Source organism: Aethalodelphis obliquidens, unplaced genomic scaffold, assembly GCF_003676395.1.
Source record: "Aethalodelphis obliquidens isolate GAN/ISIS:26980383/991018 unplaced genomic scaffold, ASM367639v1 scaffold37, whole genome shotgun sequence".
In the NCBI taxonomy this organism is placed as follows: domain Eukaryota; kingdom Metazoa; phylum Chordata; class Mammalia; order Artiodactyla; family Delphinidae; genus Aethalodelphis; species Aethalodelphis obliquidens.
Genome location: NW_020837981.1, coordinates 8,336,039 through 8,353,615, shown reverse-complemented (window position 1 = coordinate 8,353,615; position 17,577 = coordinate 8,336,039). Strand labels below are relative to the sequence as shown.

At 45.6% G+C, this 17,577-nt stretch overlaps 1 protein-coding gene across 5 annotated transcripts in view; it reads right to left on the bottom strand.

Annotated features, from left to right (window-relative positions):
* The window catches only part of KCNMA1 (potassium calcium-activated channel subfamily M alpha 1), a 747,896-nt gene that overhangs the window by 116,152 nt on the left and 614,167 nt on the right, over window positions 1-17,577 (bottom strand). Inside the window, exon 19 of one of the 5 annotated variants that reach the window (XM_027129780.1) lies at window positions 14,730-14,903. The exons of the other annotated variants lie outside the window; for them this stretch is intronic. Within the exon in view, the coding sequence (XP_026985581.1) occupies window positions 14,730-14,903 (174 nt within the window). The remainder of the gene's footprint in view (window positions 1-14,729; window positions 14,904-17,577) is intronic. 5 annotated transcript variants of the gene reach the window in all.

Genomic DNA, 17,577 nt, shown 5'->3' with positions numbered 1-17,577 from the left:
GTTTGCTGGCCACCATCTATCTTGCAATCTTTGCATAAATATACAGCAGTATTTCTCAGCTGCTGTTATACATAAGAATTTTATTACCAGTCGGCAGATTTCTAACACACGGGTTGCAGTTTAATAATGCTCTATTACCTGAAGTATGGTTATATAAAAACCTAGAATGTTAACTGTTGATAAACCGATTCTAATACGTAAAGCACTGTTAAGTCACCCAGTAAATATTCAAATAAATCAAAAGGGATAGCTCTTTTTCCTCCGACAACATGTTATTAAACACCACAACTTGATCGCTTACATAAAAATAACGTTCATACATTTCGATGTACTAAGAACTCAGGAAACGCGCATTATAATCTTACCAACTGAGAGCTTTCCCTTCATTTACAATTTAGAGGAAAGTGTTTTTGCAGAGAATATTTCCCCTGTCTTTAAAAACTGTACTTGAACCAAGGTGTCATTTAGGGAATTTTTTCATATAACAAAACCTGAGTTATAAATAACTATGATTACATCTATAAAATGTTATATTTTTTAAATGGCAATAGAGGAGCCATGGAGCATTTAAGTCACTGATAGAGTGAGCAAAGACACAGTAGCTGTCATTTTTTCAGAAAAAGATCACACAAACGCGATAGCAAAGGAACACAATAAAAGGAAGAACAGGAGTGTGATAGGTGACTCTGATTACAGCTGCAAAGGAAACTGTGAAATAAATTAACACCCAAGCACCCAGGAAAGGCATTACTAGCTTCACTGCAAAGTGATCGTTATGCAACAGAAGAAGGCTGGTGATTTCGTAAGAACAGAAACAACGTGTCAGCTGCAAAATCTGGTGGTGATAACTAATGACCATACTACTGACAACTCTGATTTGATCTCTAACAGAAAAAAATAAAAAAGCATTCTGTAGGATAGACGTATACAATAGGAATCGGATTTTTCATTTGAAACGAATAAATCCCAAATGGGATCAAAGGGCCTGGTAAGTGAAAAATGACAGTTCCTATGTGGCCCTGATTTGATCTCAAGCAAAACGACCACGCTGATAAAAGCTTAAGAAGAAGGTAGGGTCATTCTTGGACTGTTATTGGAAGCGGGTGAGTGCCACTGCCCATTCAGCTGATGGGAAGCCCACTCTAATTTCAAGAAGTTATTGAGATTTAATCTCTAACAACTACAATGAAAAAGATTACTCATGCAGCAACCAAAGGGGCATCCCTTAAAACACACACACACACACACACTCTATTTTGTTATTTCTGATGGAAACTGTGGAATCCCTTTACATTCCGTTCTTCCACCTAAGTTGGCTAAGGCATACGTGTTAAGAGAATCAAATGTCAGAGTGCTTCCTGTAAACCCACAGCATCTGCAGTGACTTATCACATGGGACTTGAAGTGGAGGGACTCAAGCATGGGCAGAGAGCATCTCATCTCCCACCTCAGCTGGTTCTGACTTGTGTGGAGAGACAGGGTTACCAGGAGCAAGTTCAGGCAGATGCAGAGGGTGTGGGAGACTCTGGGAGCTTAGGGCTGTCGAGATTTGAGCTGGGGGCTTGCCCTGCCTCAACATAACTCCCAGTGGGTCAGCCAGTGTATTAGCACAGCAAGAGAAGGTCCCCGCAGCTGACTGGGGTCTGAGTGATGAAAGATGTAAGCCCGGCCTGCAGAGCAGTTGGATAAATTCAATTAATGGGGAGTCAGAGTTGGATGAAAGGAGCTTCTTTGAGTTAGGAAGGTATTGCGGACCTGAAGGGCAGAGTGAGGTCGCTCTGGAAGGAGCGAAACAATGGGTTTGCCGCGCATTGCTAACGTGCACCTCTACTGCCCACCCAGACGCAAAGACCCGATGACTTCCGGAAGGGAAGGCGTCAGCACCCCCACATCCGCCACAGAGCACCACGGGCCTCAAACACGATGCCCAAAAGATGCAGTGAAAGAAATGCGCTCTCTTCAAAAGAAGCAGTGGTCAATTCTAGACCCAGCTCTTCAAGAGTGCTCCAGCAGTCAAAGGAAGCAGCTGTTCAGAAACAAGTGTTTTGGTCAAGAGGGCACGAGAGAACAAGAAGCGAGACCTCTAGGCTCAAGATCCCTTTTCTCTCGAGATACGTGCCTCATAAGCTATGGAAACATAATCCTGACACAGTGCGCATGTTATTCAGCAAATAGGCGTTGAATTCCTACTGTGCGCCTTGGCTGCTGTGTGCAATACGTTGAGAGGAATCCGAAGACCGCTGAGAGTTGTCTGTGGCTTGTTGCTTACTTCTAAAAAGCCCAAGATGAAAACTGCTCTAAATGAGGCTTATTGGAGTTGTTACAGAATTACAGAAGAGAGATCCGTCTGAGTGGGGGGGGGGGGCAGTCAGGAAGTCATCACAGAGATGGCTCCATTCGAACTGTGTGTTTAAAGCAGGAGTCAGCAAGTGTCTTTCTGCAAAGGTCAGGTAGTAACTATTTGGGGTTTCGTGAACCTTGTGCTCTCCATTGCAACTACCCATCTCTAGACCTGTCCTCACAGCAGGTCTGCTCAAAGGAAGAGGCAAAGGCAGGGCGTGGGTGAAAGATTTGGGCACCGTTTTGACCCTGATCTTTGCACTAATCTTACTAATAGGAAAATCAACAAGCAGCAGAGCCCAACTGCTCATAAGGAAATTTAGAAAAGGTGATGATGTGAAGCCTTAACACCATCCAGTCCTCAAAGATGGGTTGAGATCAAGAACACCATCAAGAAAAGAAATCTGGGTAGAATTTAAAGGAAATGTTATCTCTCCCCACCATCTGTTCCCCTCCTGTTTGCTCTCCAACCTTCATCTTCCGAAAACACGCTGAACTATAACTCCATGTCACTAACTCTACGTCCATTTTAGAGATGGAAAAGTCCTAAGGTAGTTTCAGTAAGATGAGGAATGAGGAGACACAGAGTCACAGCTGGTCCACGAGATAGGTCCTATTATTATCTCCATTGTACGGATGAGGAAACTAAGGAATAGAGAGGTTCTGGAGCTGGCCCAAAGCCCCACAATAGTAAGGGAAGATGTCTATTCTGGGCTTGCCTAGATAAAATAAGAGGATGCAGGTGCCTTGAGGAGTATGAGGACTCATACATGTGTAAGGCATTACTCTTATTATAGCAGTCAGCATCCATTTCGTGAACCTATCAAAACGTGACTGCACCAGGACTGATTTCAAAGTCCCCAGAAAACACACAAATCTCACTCCTTCTCTCCTTTTCCCTTTTGCCCCAAGCTTTCCTAGAATTTCAGGCTTTAATTGCCAAGGAGATCACTTAGTTCACCCCACAGTGAGGAGAATGGCTTGGGAATCCCCTACTATGATTCAGAGAAAAGACAGGAGATGTCTGCCTATCAGAACCCATCTTCGTCTTCACGGAAGAAATCCGCGAAGGAGTGGCCCTTCCAGCAACTAGCACCTTGCATGTTTCACATCTGGGTGCCAAGACCTCCAGGCCACATGACCTGAGTCTGTACCTCATCCCTGTCTGCACTCTTAGCAAGTTTCATTCTGTCATTTTCACTGCACGTCCCTTTTCTCTGCAGGTCATTGTACCACCCTTTTCAGTAACACCTGTTTAGGGCTTTGGCTTGGAAGCATCCCTGATGGACGTGTTCTCTCAGTTGGTTACGTTACAAGCCATATGTGGAAATGTACTCATCTGCACTGAGGAAACGGCCAGATCAACCTTGAGAAAGTGCAGAGAGCAATTCAAAGCCACTCAGAGGTAAGGGAATGCTTGGTACAACCTGAGAGAGGTCTGTGAGCAGTCAAGAAAGCTCCCCGCCCACTCCTTGTGTCGGAACGGAACACACAGAAAAATGACACAATAGAAAATATCCATGAGACACACAGCCTTCAGACACCTCAAGGTGGGAGGAACTGTCGCTTGGGTGCTACACGACTGGATCTGCCCACCTCAAGTCAGAGTCAATGATCTTAATAGTCAAGCGTGGCCTCAAACGTGTCTCCACAGTTTGGCAGGCTGACTTGGTCATCTGCAAATGGCTACAGCTCTCTACAAATGGGCCCCTTTTCTCATATTGGTCCCACCTGATGCATTATTATTTTTGTGCCACCCTGACTCACACGAAAGGGATCAGGTTCATCAAAATTAGTAAAACGGAATGCAAATGTCACAAGTCCTTGCTTTTCCAGGATACATGCTCTACACACACATGGACACTTTGTGTGGCGGTATCCCTGTCTCTCCTCACTTGAAACATTGGGGGGTTTTTGCCTACCGTGATTTTTTTTTTCAGTCTTTGTTTCTAGATCTTCTTTCCCAATGTTTAACCTTCATAAAGAATATGGATTGTACCTCCTAGTCGATAATTTTCAAGATCCTTCAGTTACGTCCTAGTTTTTCTTCTTCTCGCTACATTACCCCCTGTGAATCTTCTTGTATACTAATTGTGGGATATCTCCAACTGGGATCCAAGAAGATTGTACTCACACACACACTACATATATCTATATATCTGTATCTTTATCTACATATCTATAAATACACACCCTATATGTATCTATATATCTGTGTCTGTATTTATATATACACACTATATATCTATATACCTGTATCTATCTTTATATCTATATATACCCACTATATATATTTATATATGCACACACACTATATATCTGTATCTATATCTTTATATCTACGTACACACACACACTATATATATCTATATGTATATCTTTATATTTCTACCTGTATCTACACACACACTATATTGTAAGCGGCTTAGAAAGTTTTAGGGAACTTCACAGATCCGGGGCCATCCTGCTTCTGGCTGACCATCTATCCCTTTAACTAATGGCTGAGAATCCCTTCACTTATCCATTCTTTCACTCATCAAATATTTACTGAACTGGAACCCTTCAGGCCACTTCCTACTCAGGCATTCTTGCCAACATACAAAGCCCGGCCAAGGATTCTAGCAAGTACATTGCTGGCCTTGGAGGGAAAGGCAGGCAGCCCCCAGGTCTTTCCTTGACTGAGTGCAATCCAACTGGCTCCAGCCCAGAAAGCTGGCAAGGGCCAGAAGGAAGATCACATTATGGCAAGCAGAAGACGGCCCTTGCTCTGTGGCCTACAGATGCCCCTGCAGGTACCACCTTGTGCGGCTCCAGCTCTGAGGAGCGGTCTTTCTCATTTCATTGCAAAGTCGTTCGGGCGGCTGACCATCCCTGACGCGGATCTGACTCAAAAGCTCCCGCTTCGAGTTTGCACAGGGTTTTCTCTGTAGCGCTTGGAGTATTTGGTGGTACTCACCCTGCCATGTTGAACGGGATAAGAGCAGGGCTTTCAGCTTTACTCCAAGAGGCCAGAAGCATTTTTCTCTTGCTATTTCCCTCGGTTGTGGGAGGACAGCTCCTCCCGCGGATGAGCACGTGAAATGGTCAGAGAAGGAAGCCACCTTGGAATCTTCAGACCTTTTCCCCAGCTCATCTGAGCCGGGGATCAGAAGAATGTCTCCTCAGTAAGGAAAAAAAAAAAAAAAAAAAAACCTACGGGCTTGTCTAGAAGCTCTCTGCAAAGCAGGCACTGACTATTTATAAAAAGGTCTTTTCGATGCTCTCTGAAATTTCAACTGTGTGGGTCTGACAATGCTGAACTTGTTTCTGTCCAGTTAGATTCCCCTTGGAAAGGTGTTTGGCTAGGGAAGCAAAACTCTGGTAAGCAAATGTAAGGATGGAAGATTCCTTGATTACCCAGGTAATTCAACATGATGGACTTCCCTGGTAGTCCAGGGGTTAGGAACTCCGTGCTCCCACTGTAGGGGGCGCGGGTTTGATCCCTGGTCAGGGAACTAAGATCCCACAAGCTGTGCGGCATGGCCAAAAAAAAAAAAAAGAAAAGAATGTTGGTTCAGGAGAAAACCTCGGAGAGAATGCCAGGAGTTGGCATTCTCAGCACGCACGCTCCACCACTTAGAGGGAGCTCAGGACTCACGTGCTCTTCTGTGCTGTTTCAATGACCCTCTGGGGTCAAAGGTGTGCATAAATCTCCGGTCATGGGTGCTGACATACAGACACAATGAACGCAGATCAAATTCTTGTGCACAGAGAAATAAAAAGGAAAAGAAAATTGCTCCACGGTACTTAGAAATGCCACACGACTTCCTCGGATTTTGTGTGGCCGTACTTCACAGGAAACGTGTTTTGTATTTCCACCAGAGTCCGATGGTGGTTGGAAACAACAGCGGATTTTTCAGTGAATGGGATGTGAAGCACTTTATTATTTTTTTCCCTCCATAGATGGAAGGAGACAAGCTGTCTCCCTAAGATGGGAGGAGAAAGTCACCTTGCCATACACAGGGATTTAAAAAAGAATTCCCAGGAGCTCTAACTGAAGCCACCACAGGCAGCTCGAGCCACGACCCTCAGGGGCCACATGTCCCAGTGGGTGGCTCTCGTTGCTTTGTTTCTGCCGCCCAGCCTGGTTCAAGGCCATTCATGCCAGCGATTCAGAGCTGCCTGGCTCTGCCCCCATCAACACACTCAAGGTGTGGGTCTGGTTGGAAATGCAGAGGCTGGTAAGGGAAGAAGAAATACTGGTTCAAAAAAAAAAAAAAAAAAAAGATGGACTAGATCCCCAACACCAGGGGCTGTGGAGACAGTCCAGCAGGTCTCCAGGCCCAGCCAAGATCTCAGGAAATTCTCCAATAAGGCAACGACTCCACAGAGCCCAAGTGGGAAGCACGACTGCTGAGTCAGCTGGGGAGAATTAAGCTCAAGAAATTTAACTAATGGAATTCAATCGCTTCAGCGCCATCAATTAAAATTTCTTTAAAATGATTTTAACTTCTTGGAATTGTATTTGGATAATGTGCTTCAGCTGGGAGTCCTAGAGGCCGTTAGATCGTCTTCCTTCCTCAGGCTTCCTGGAGCAGCTCACTCCTGCCTCTTCCTAGCACATCCCCCCGCCCCCCCCCCACCCCCTGCTGGTCTTCTCCACCCTCACAGGATGGCTCCCAAGGCCCTCAGCTCCAGCCCCTCTTCCCAGAGCCGCCATTGAAATCCTACCAAAACAAAGCCTCTGTGGCTCATTCCCCAGATCAAATACCTTGAATGCTTTCTATGGCATTACGTGTGCCGTAACAGGGCCCTGCTCACCTTTCAAGGCTCCTCTCCCCCTGCTCCCAGGCACAGGTCTTAAGCTCCAGCCAAACTGGGTGACCAGCTGTTAGACAGGGGGCTCCAGCCGTCGGCAGGCCCCTCCACTGCCATGCCCTCTCTCATGCTGTCAGGCAGGATACCCTTTGCCTCCCATCCTCCAATGCACATCTGAACTGTCTTCTCCTGTGGGGCCTTTCCTCGGCTGACCAACAGGAGGTGACCTCTGGGCCTTTGCACTGCCGAGCACTTTGCCCCCCTCTCTCACAACGCCTCCCACACTGTCTCCAGCTCTCAGGACTGGAATCCTCGTCTTCCTTCTCCTTCCTTGGAGACAGACCGACATACCCATCTTCTTCAACTGAGTAAGGAAATGAGTAACTCAGTTTGCTCCCTAGACTGAAGAACCAACTGTCCAGCCTATCCTCAAATGCCAGCCCCACCACCGACTCGCTTTGTGACCCTTGGCAAGTCACTTAACCTCTCTGTGCCTCAGTTGCCTCATCTGTCAATGCACAGATGCCTCAGTTTACAGTTGCCTCAATGGCAAATAACAGTTACTACCTATCCCATGGTAAGGATTAAATAATATCTGTACAGGGCACAGAGCAGTGCCTGCAATGCAGCAAATGCTACGTGTGGGTTCAATTTGACAATAACAACAGTAACTAACATACACGTATCCACATGCACACACCCCCTTGCAGGGCTGGCAGAGTCCCCTGCATACAGTAAGAGTAGACACTAAGTCTAGCCTTAACGTGAATCCAAGTTAAGCAGTTGGCCATTTCCCAGCACCACCCCATAAGCCTTGGTTCCTAGGAATACACACACACTAATAGCAGAGGTGTCAACCTCGCCTCAGGAGAGGAAAGCAATTTTTCAGCAAATCTTAGTAGGCTTCACTCTTCTTTCCTCCTCACCGATGAGTATGACCTGTTTGTAATCTCTACATCCACTCTAGTCAGAAAACGGTTCCCATTACACTGTTCTGTGCTCCATCGTTTCTAGGCTTAAATGCGAATCAAAGAGCCCAAGCCCTGAGAACTTGCCTGTAAGCACTCTGGCAGATGTCCTACATTTGTTGGGCCAGATGACAAATGTCCACCTCAGATCAAGGAGCATCCAACTGAAATGATGGGCACCGTGTGAGAAGCGAGGATCCCCAGGTCTGACTGAGACCAGAACGCTGCCGATCAACTGCTCATTTCCGTCTGGATGGGATTTGGAGGCAGGATGCGGTGCAGCCTGGGCCGCCGCCCTGCAAGCCTCTCTCTGATGGCTTCACACCATCGCTGGTCTGATGCTAATTCAAGACAATGCCCCAGCGCATCACAACAAATTAGCCACAGACGCCCGACGGCAATCAACTCAGGGCGCTGTCCTGAACGCGGGCTGGGGGATTCCCTGTCTCCAAGAGCTGCGCGCTCCCACAGATGTTTCTAAAAGCCTCTTCCCAAAGGCCCATTTAGAGAGAAATCAAATGCAACTTTGACTTAATTAACGTTTTAAATGATAATGAATACAATGTAGATTCATGGGAGGCATTTACATTGTGTTGTAAAATTGATAAAAATTTAATAACTCTTTGTTAATAAGTTATGTCTCCCCAGACCCATAAAGCCTAAGGCGCTGCGAACTCCAGCCTGGGTCTAATCCAGGCTCCTGGTGCAGGTGGAGGAGGGAAGCAGAGATGGCCTTGACATTTGCTCCAAGCCTGCTCTAATTCTAAACCTCTGCCTGTTCATCAGTACTTTATTTCATACAGTAAAGGTCAGGATTTGGGCTCAAGGCACAGCCTTGACAAGAAAGCTCAAGTGAAAGGCGGGCTGGCCCTGGCATCTGTCGCCTGAGATAGCAGGGGGTGGGGGGATGGAGAGCTAACTGGCCACTTCTCCCCTCCTCCATGGAGGTAAGAGGCAGAGTCCACTGCCTGGTGGTAGGAGCTGTCAGGGTGAGTATGGTGACAACTGGCCACTGTCCTGAAATAAAAATGCAAACATAATTTCCATGTCACCTTGCATAAGGACTTCTGCCTAGCTTACTTGTGGCATGCCAACATCTTTTCTGGTTCGTCCTTGAGGAGCCCAGTCACTTATTCAAGCAACATATCCCTGGGGAGGGAGGTGTCCAAGTGATGGGGGTAAACACAGAGCACCCTTTCCTCTTTCTGACCTTTCTACTTCTTATCTCCCAGCTCTGCTTCAAAGGATTTCTTGTGAAAAGTTGGCTGTTTGCCTACTTTTCCCTTTCTCTTCCATCTACATGTGGTACCTCTCCACAGCATATTTATCTTTAAGAATTCAACTATTTTGGAGGAGGAGAGTACAACAGGGTCTCAAAATGCAAGTCAATTACTTCACCTGACACTAGACTGAAAAAAACCCAGTTACTTATTATGAATAAAAACATGGTTTGTTTGGAGCTCTTTAGAGATGGGCAATTAAAAGGATTCTTTTCAAAGGAAACTTTGTCCAAGCACGATGGCTGCCTTACAATGAGCTGACCACCATGTAAGCAAGTAGGAAGGCATCGTGCTTCGTGTCACCCCGCTGCTGAATGTGGCTACCAGAAAGATCAAAGGAGCCTCGCCTTCTAACAGAAGTGCCCTAAGATGCCCTCCCAGGTCCATTATTCATGGAATGATTAAATGGTTGCCTAGGCCAAGTTGCCTTCCTGTTTTCACTTCCTGCAATGCAGCGCATATGGCCAAATCAAGACACATGGGGTAAGGGCAGCTGAAGAGCTAGGGCGGAATCCAAAGAGACAGAGACAGAGAGGGGGGGGGGAGGGGGGCGAGGGGGGAGAGAGGGGGAGGGGGAGGGGGAGGGGGGAGAGAGAGAGAGACAGAGAGAGACAGAGAGACAGCACCAGTAAGCATGAGAAAATGGGAGAAACTGCAGACCCAGAATGAACAGGCTTTAAAAAATACAGGGAGAACAATGATTAAACTGATTTGGGCTGAGTGTGCTTTGCCTATCCATTTTCTTACTTTCTATCACTGATGGTGGTAGTGGGAAGAGAGAGTCTTTGTTTTCAAGGTCCAGAGTAAAATAAACAAATAAAACTTAGGACTGGGGAGCTTGAGAAAGTCGCCCAAAACTATACCTACAGAAAAGGACTGAGATGATAATGGGCTGTTGATTTTTAAAGGCAGCTTATTAAATTAAATCTCCCTGCAACAGGCACTGGAGACTGTCAGCACAGGGTGTGTCCTATTATAGACACTTTCCTAGAGCTATTTGCACTCCCTGCCCCAGTATCTGATTTTATGCACTTCGAGATGCCATTACTTGAGTGACTTTAGTTCTATTGACAATGTTAATTCTCTGCCTGTACAAACCAAAGGCTACTCGGGATACGCTGATTTTTGTTTATTATCTGACAGGACTCAAGATCACACTAAACTGATTTTGGTATGTCTCCCTTCAACCTAATTGTATTGGACTTCTCCTCTCGACCGAACCATTGGAGTTGAATGCCTCCTTGTATTATATTTACACCCGAAAGAAAAGTCGTGCCCCACTTAAAATTAGCTACAGTAGTTTGCAAGTGGGTGTATGTAATTGTGCAGGTTTAACCTATTAGTAAATTGAAAGGTTGGTGTGAGTGATCACACAGGTCCTTTGGCTAAAACTACCTCCAAGCACAAATTTAAAGATCTGTTTCTCTTCGCGCACATGATTCATCTGTTCGTGTCAGGGTTACTGAAGGTTTGTGACCAGCATCATGTCAGGCAGTCTGCGGCAGGTCTGAATCAATAGGGTCTTATGTTGTCACTGCATCATAATTTTAATTGTCCCCTTTCTATTAGACTTAGCAATCCGATATCGAGCAAAGACTGAAATAACAAGAATAAATTCTGAACAGAGAAAAGGTGCTATTTTACAAAATTATATGGAGGGGAAGTGGAATAGATTAGAATCTCAACCTATATTGATGGGTGTGTGGATGTCGCTAGCCACATATATATATATATATATATATGTATTTTTTTTAAGCCATATATTTTTTATGTTTGACAGTACTAGAACATAGCTACTTGTGGGAAGTCTGGGGCCCGTACCATCTTAGCGTCTCTTAAGAGAGCTGGTACTTCTGCCCAGGACCATCCGAAGCAGAAACAAAATTGGAACGATCCAAAAATGACGCTCTGCAACCAGTTCTAGCCCACCATGTTGAATGGTTCAGTCTCGCCCAAAATCGAACAGTCTTGTGATGAGTCCTTACTGGTCACTCTTTGCGTTACTTCTCTTACTGCTTTTTAAGTCTTCTGTAAAGGGGTCCTCCTTCTCTGCAAACCTTTTTGTCAGCACAGTGTGGCCTGACATCCCGTGCGCTCAACAGAAGGAGACAACCGTTAGAAAGGTATGTGACTTAGCAACAAGGGGAACGTGTAATGGGCCACACCTCCAAGGAGAGGTACACGCAGGCAGGGCTTGCTGTGAGGAAGCAGAGTTCTAAGACTGTGTGAACACTTTTAATATATTGCCACTCCTCTGGGAACTGGCTACTTCTCTTCCCACTTCAGAAAACACATAATGGGACTTTGTGTTTCAATTTACCGTCCCTTGAAAACGGAAATCCTTCCCCTTAAAAGAAAAAAAAAGAAAAAAAAAACAGTAAAGAGGTAGACGAAAGGCAGAAGAGAAGGAATCGGACAGTCCCCAGAGCACACAGGCTCCACTGGGAAACTGCGACCAAAGCAAGCTCTGTAATAATATAATGACCTTTAATGAGTGTCTTGGGAAACAACACAGCCCCAGCATAAAAGACAAAGGGCAAACCCCATCACGGCTCCGCTGACACTAATTCAAAATGATTTTCAGAACAACTAAAGAATGTAAGAGAAGTAATCTGATCCGCCCATCTGACCTCACTTTGATTCAAGGGCCCTTCTCCTGCCATTTCTAATTGTCAAGCCCTCTACATTTCACATCTGCTCATATTTAATGAAAAGCCCACTCTCACCACCGCTCTTTGAGGCAACCAGCTCTGTCCAATGGGCACCACCCAACCCCACCACCAGCGAGGGAAGCCCGGGGATTGCTATTGGAGCCCTGCCAGAGGAATTCTGCGTAGACGTAGACATTCTTTAATTGGAGAAGAAGGGCTTATGTGGGCCCACGAAGGGGATCAAATTGGAATGGATTTTTCTAACTTATTATTAATGGTCAAAGGTGAGTGGACTCACACAGGGATGGATGAAATCTGCTTTTGTTTGACGGAGTGACGACGGCAGGGAGACTGATGAAAACAGAGGAGGCAAACCCCACCCCCACTCCCACCCCGCAAGCTGTCAGTACCAGTTACGCCTTCGACACACAGCCCAAAGCTCCACATTTTCCACGGTGGAGCTGATGCTGGAGGGGTAGAAAGACAGCAGTCTCATGCCCAGGATGTTTCTGAGAAGACGGGACCATCCCACCCCAAGTTTTTCTCCTCCTGGCCTCCATCAACACTTGGATTAAATTGCAGAGCTGAGAAATCCCTCCAATTATGGTTTCTCCTGGATAAGATGGAAATTGCACACACTGGGTATCGTGGGCCTCACGTAGGGGACACAGATTTGCTGTGATTGGTATGGGTGGCCGGTGCCAAGACATGACCACAGGCCTTAGTTTAGAGCCTGAGTGGCTCCTTCCTTTTCTCCACTGGATCTCTGGCCAAGGTTTTAGAGCCTAGCGGTTACGTGAAAGTAGAAGCTGTGCCTTAGACGGGTAACCGAGGGGGCGGGTGCTTACATTCACCACCATCAATCAGAGAGATGTGGCCAAACTGGGCCACCACAGCTCACCCCTCCACTCCCCCTCCCCAGCTCCTGTCTCTGAACCTGGTGTCCTGCCATACATCGTAGACAAACAAATGCTTTGTATGGTTGTGACCGAGTTCACCTTGGTGGTGTCATATGAACCAGACAGAAGTGTGATGAGAATAAAGGAGTAAGGGCATGTACAATGGCATGCGCAAGAAAGATTTAAAGGAAATTTCCTTCCTAGGCGTTTAGGTCAATATGATGGGACAGTCCAAAATGCCTCTCAACACCACGTCTATTCAGTATCACTTAAAAAAAAAATGAATCCTGTCCCTCGGCACTGTTCGGATGGGGCAGTGAATCATAAATCAGAGACGATGATGATTCTCTGGTCCTAGATGGAACTTTTCCAAATGCCTCTACGACCGCTCCAAGCACAATAATGTCTCAGACCTGAACTGCGGTTTCCAACACCAGCACCGGGCATGGCACACTCCACTGCATACAGTGATGTGAGGGCTCCCTCAGCCCTGGACGCCCCATCACTGCCACACAAGCACACCATGCTGGGACCGCAGGCTCTTTTCCCTCCTTGTTGCCAGAGTAAATTAACTGCTGCTGGTGAAAATTTAGCTCAACCCGCTCTGGGCACTTGGAAGAAAAGAGAGTGGATAATATGGTTACCAGCAAACGCGGCGGGTGCTTTCAAGAGGAAGGGATGAACACAGAGGGGTTGTCTCCTACCGCCCATGCTACCAAAAATGTGAAAATAAGGCGACAGCCATACTTTAAGGTATCCAAGTCCTCAAGCAGAGCACAACCTCTTCTGCCCTTAGACGAGGGCCCTCAGTGAACAAGCTGGAGCTTTCAGGAGCATCACCCATGTACCACGTCAGTAAACACAAGCAAAGTCCATGCTGAAGACAAGGATAGCGTGGGGGCAGGGAAAGGTGCTCGGGAATCTGGTGTAGCTCAGCCTCGCCAGCTGCCGCTGCAAGACCCTGAGAGACTCCTGAACACCTCTGCACTTGCGGGGGGCAAAGACTGACCCCAAGGCTCCACGATGGACTCGAGGGAACCACGGAGCTTCTCAGCTCATGATTTTTGTTGTTATTTGGAATCACAGTCGCTACAAGATACCTTAAACAGGGGGCTATATTTCTAGAAAAAAATGAAAGATATTAATGGGCTGATCCTTTGAATGAGTCATCTTTTTGAGGGGAAGCTCTAGAAACCAGCGGTCTGTATAGGTTGGCAGATTCTTTTTCAGAGCATAGTAGGCAATCTGGCACTGGAGGAACGAGATACAGGTTAGGGGGACACAGCAAAAAAAAACAAAAAAACCCATCTGCATTGAAACCCTGTTATATTTTGGCAAGTATCCAAGCTCACTAAAAGCAATTTCATGCCAGAGTTGGCTTGTTCTCTCTAAACCGTTTTCCTTCCTCCTTTCGACCCAATCCGATGTCTAACCCCTTTCCCCAAATAGTAAGATATACATTTCCATGCATCTCTGTTATCAATATAGTATTTGATGTGTTTTCACATTTATTTCCAAGCATATTTACTTAAAGGAGAGAGGAATAATATCACTGGATTATAATACCACAGCCTGCACGCTCTTACAAGAGACACAACAAGTTCACAGAATAGGGAGGGAGGCCTCCCCAGCACGTACACAGTGACACAGGCAGCGAGGGCAACACATCACCACATACACTGGGAGGAGAACATCAGCCCGACTGACTCACAGCACCACAGGGCACGACACGAGACGGGGGTGATGCCACAGACAGCACAGACATGGAACTGTATGTGTTGGGGTTAAACTTACAGGCACGGAAAGTGGTGGAGCAATCATGAACAGAGACAGAAGAAAGTGGGAAGGCTCTCTCAAGGGTGTCCACGTTACCACGCACACGGCCTGACATGCACGAGCAGTCACGCTCAGAACGTCCGCAATCAAAACAACATGCCCGTCTCATTCTCTTGTAGATGGACATCTTGGCTATAACCATGGGGTTGGATGGGACGAGAGGAAGAGCGGTAGTTAATGGCAAGGTCACACACAGCAAGGCAGCTGGAAGGGAGCTGAAGGGATTGAACACAGGTCTTAGTTCACGTTAACAGTCTTGACCCAGAAAAAAAAATGCAGAGAGAACTGTTGGTAACACTTTGGTTGTACGTTGGAAAAAGCAGAGAAAACAGCCATCGCCTGTAGAGTCCCCCAAGGCTGTCGCACATTATTTTTCTACCCTGGGTGAAGCGGGTGACCACGGGCAAGGACACGGCTGATGACAACCGGGTTGCTGGATGAGAAGCAGCACACACTGGAGACAGCAAAAATGTAACCAACATTTTTTCCCCTGGCACAATTAATACAGGAGGACAAAATATACACACAGCCAATCGATTAATTGCTTATTGTGTACAATAAATGGCTTTTGCAAGATGCAAAAATATCTAGTATGTAGGCTTTCTAATTTCCATCCATTTCTGGGCATTAGGCAGAGGCTGGGACAAGCTTTCATCCAATTAGATACGAAACGATTACGTGTTAATATAGAATCTGAGGATGCCTCTGCTGAACTTCCCCAGAGTGAGTTTACATGATGCCTACAGGAATTCAAATTTAGTCTTGACAGAGCAAATACCCAAATCTGTCCATATAAGAAGTGCAGCTCCTCAAGGCTAACACCGCCTACCTGACATTAAAGGCAGTTCACAAATAAGAAATCACCCAAAGCATATGAGATGTTCGTCTATTGCAACGCATGTAGCTTCTCATGGGTGTATTTTCTGCTTGAAGCTGAGAGAATCTGAAAATCGCATCTGCTCTTCTCTCCCCCTCCCAAAAAAAAAATTCAGAAAGTTATCGGGCTATTGGTTAACCATATTTTTTTCTTATATAGAAAATATCGGCCAAAAGTAGATGAAAAATTACAAAACATGAAATGAGAGAATAGATCCCACATAAAATATCTTACTAAGATTTGCGCGAGGCACTGATAGCTCCTCTCAAGCTAATATCATAGGTTCTGCACTGCCTGGGAATCCAACTTGAGTGCTAACGTACAGAAGTTGTTGGACATCACTGTAATAGTTCTCAAGGCCCTGCACCTTCACCCTTCAAGCCAATTTATATTTCAGTACAAGAGAAGCTTTTTGTACCTCATTGTGACGCTACAGCAGGCAAACATCTTGGTTTATCCTTAGCATGAACCTGCCTGCTCCTTTCGCAAGATGGGAGAAGAATTCATGTTTATTCCAAGCATCACAGCCAAACAGTCAGCTAAACTGGAGAGCTGTTATTCCCTGTGCCCACACCTTCCATCGTGAAAATCATTTTTCCCCCACTGTGTTTTTTTCTTAGTGGAGAAACGGTTGCACTCTTACTTTAAAATACGGCTAGTGGTTTTGAATGTTACAGTCACCAGGAAGAGGGGTTTAAATCTCTCCAATGGGTCAAGTCCTGTTCTAAGACCTTTATGACGTGCCATACAGTCTATTTGTCAAGCAGGGGTAACATTATGGTTGTGAGGAACAGGCACTGGGGCAGATGAATGAGAGATCCCTTGAGCAGCAACTCCATTCCTGTAATCCTGGCTCACACTTTTAGCGACATGTTCTTTTAGCATCCTAGCTAGTCAGTTGTTCAGATCATCATCATGCAGCCCCAGCCCTGTTCACTGCGTGGGACATCATTCCTGAGCTTAGCTTTTATGAAAAAAAGAAAAAAGAAAAAGTTCCACTATAGCATTTGAATCAGAAGAATTTAGAAGGCATGGTGGGATTGCCCAGACACCCCAAACAGCAGTTGTCGAAGTCGAGAAAGGCAAAACAGTCTTCAGTTGAAGACATGAAAATAAAGTTATTTTAAATGCATCCAGATCTGGTGTACAACTCGCAGACCACTTGCTTGTTTTTTTTCCTTCTTAGTTCTTTTACTGGAAATATTGACTTGTTATTTATACAGAGGAGGGAAACGAAGATGATTTTTTGTTTTGCTGTAGATAAATTGTTTTGAAAAAACTTTAATCAAATGCTGTAGCAGAAGAGAAGCCCATCAAACTCTGAAATGCTATGCTTCTCATTAGCAACAGTGCCTGGTTTTCGTTTCCATACTGCCATTTTGGGTTCACATACAATAACAGACTCTGACACATTGATAGGGAAAGCAAGTTCTTATATATATACCCTTTAAGGACAAGGGGAGGGAGGATGGGGGCGGAATAACTTTCAAAATGATTTTGTCAGAGGTAAGCCCATCATAATGGGTGATTGAAACCTCCTACTTGATAAGGGTTCAGGAGGAAACACAACTTCAAACCAGTGCCTCTCAGGGACTGTTTGCAATTGTTATTGTTGGCTCTTCCGGAGACCATGCATTGTTCTAAAATTTCATAGTGTTAGCATGCAGGAACAAGCTGAAATTGGTAATCAAAGCAGCAAAAAAACCATTTGCTATAAGAAGATTAAATGTTAATTGTAAGCACTCACATTCCAAAGCAGTATATGCATAAAAAAGAAGACATGCTCTTTCTCTCCATTCCTTCCCAGTCATCAGTTTTACAGTCACACCAAATCCAAAAGAGAAATCTCAGAAGACAAACAAGCACCACCACAAAAAGGAAAAAAAACAAAAAACATCAGCAAGAATGATGGATGAGAGGCTCAAAGAC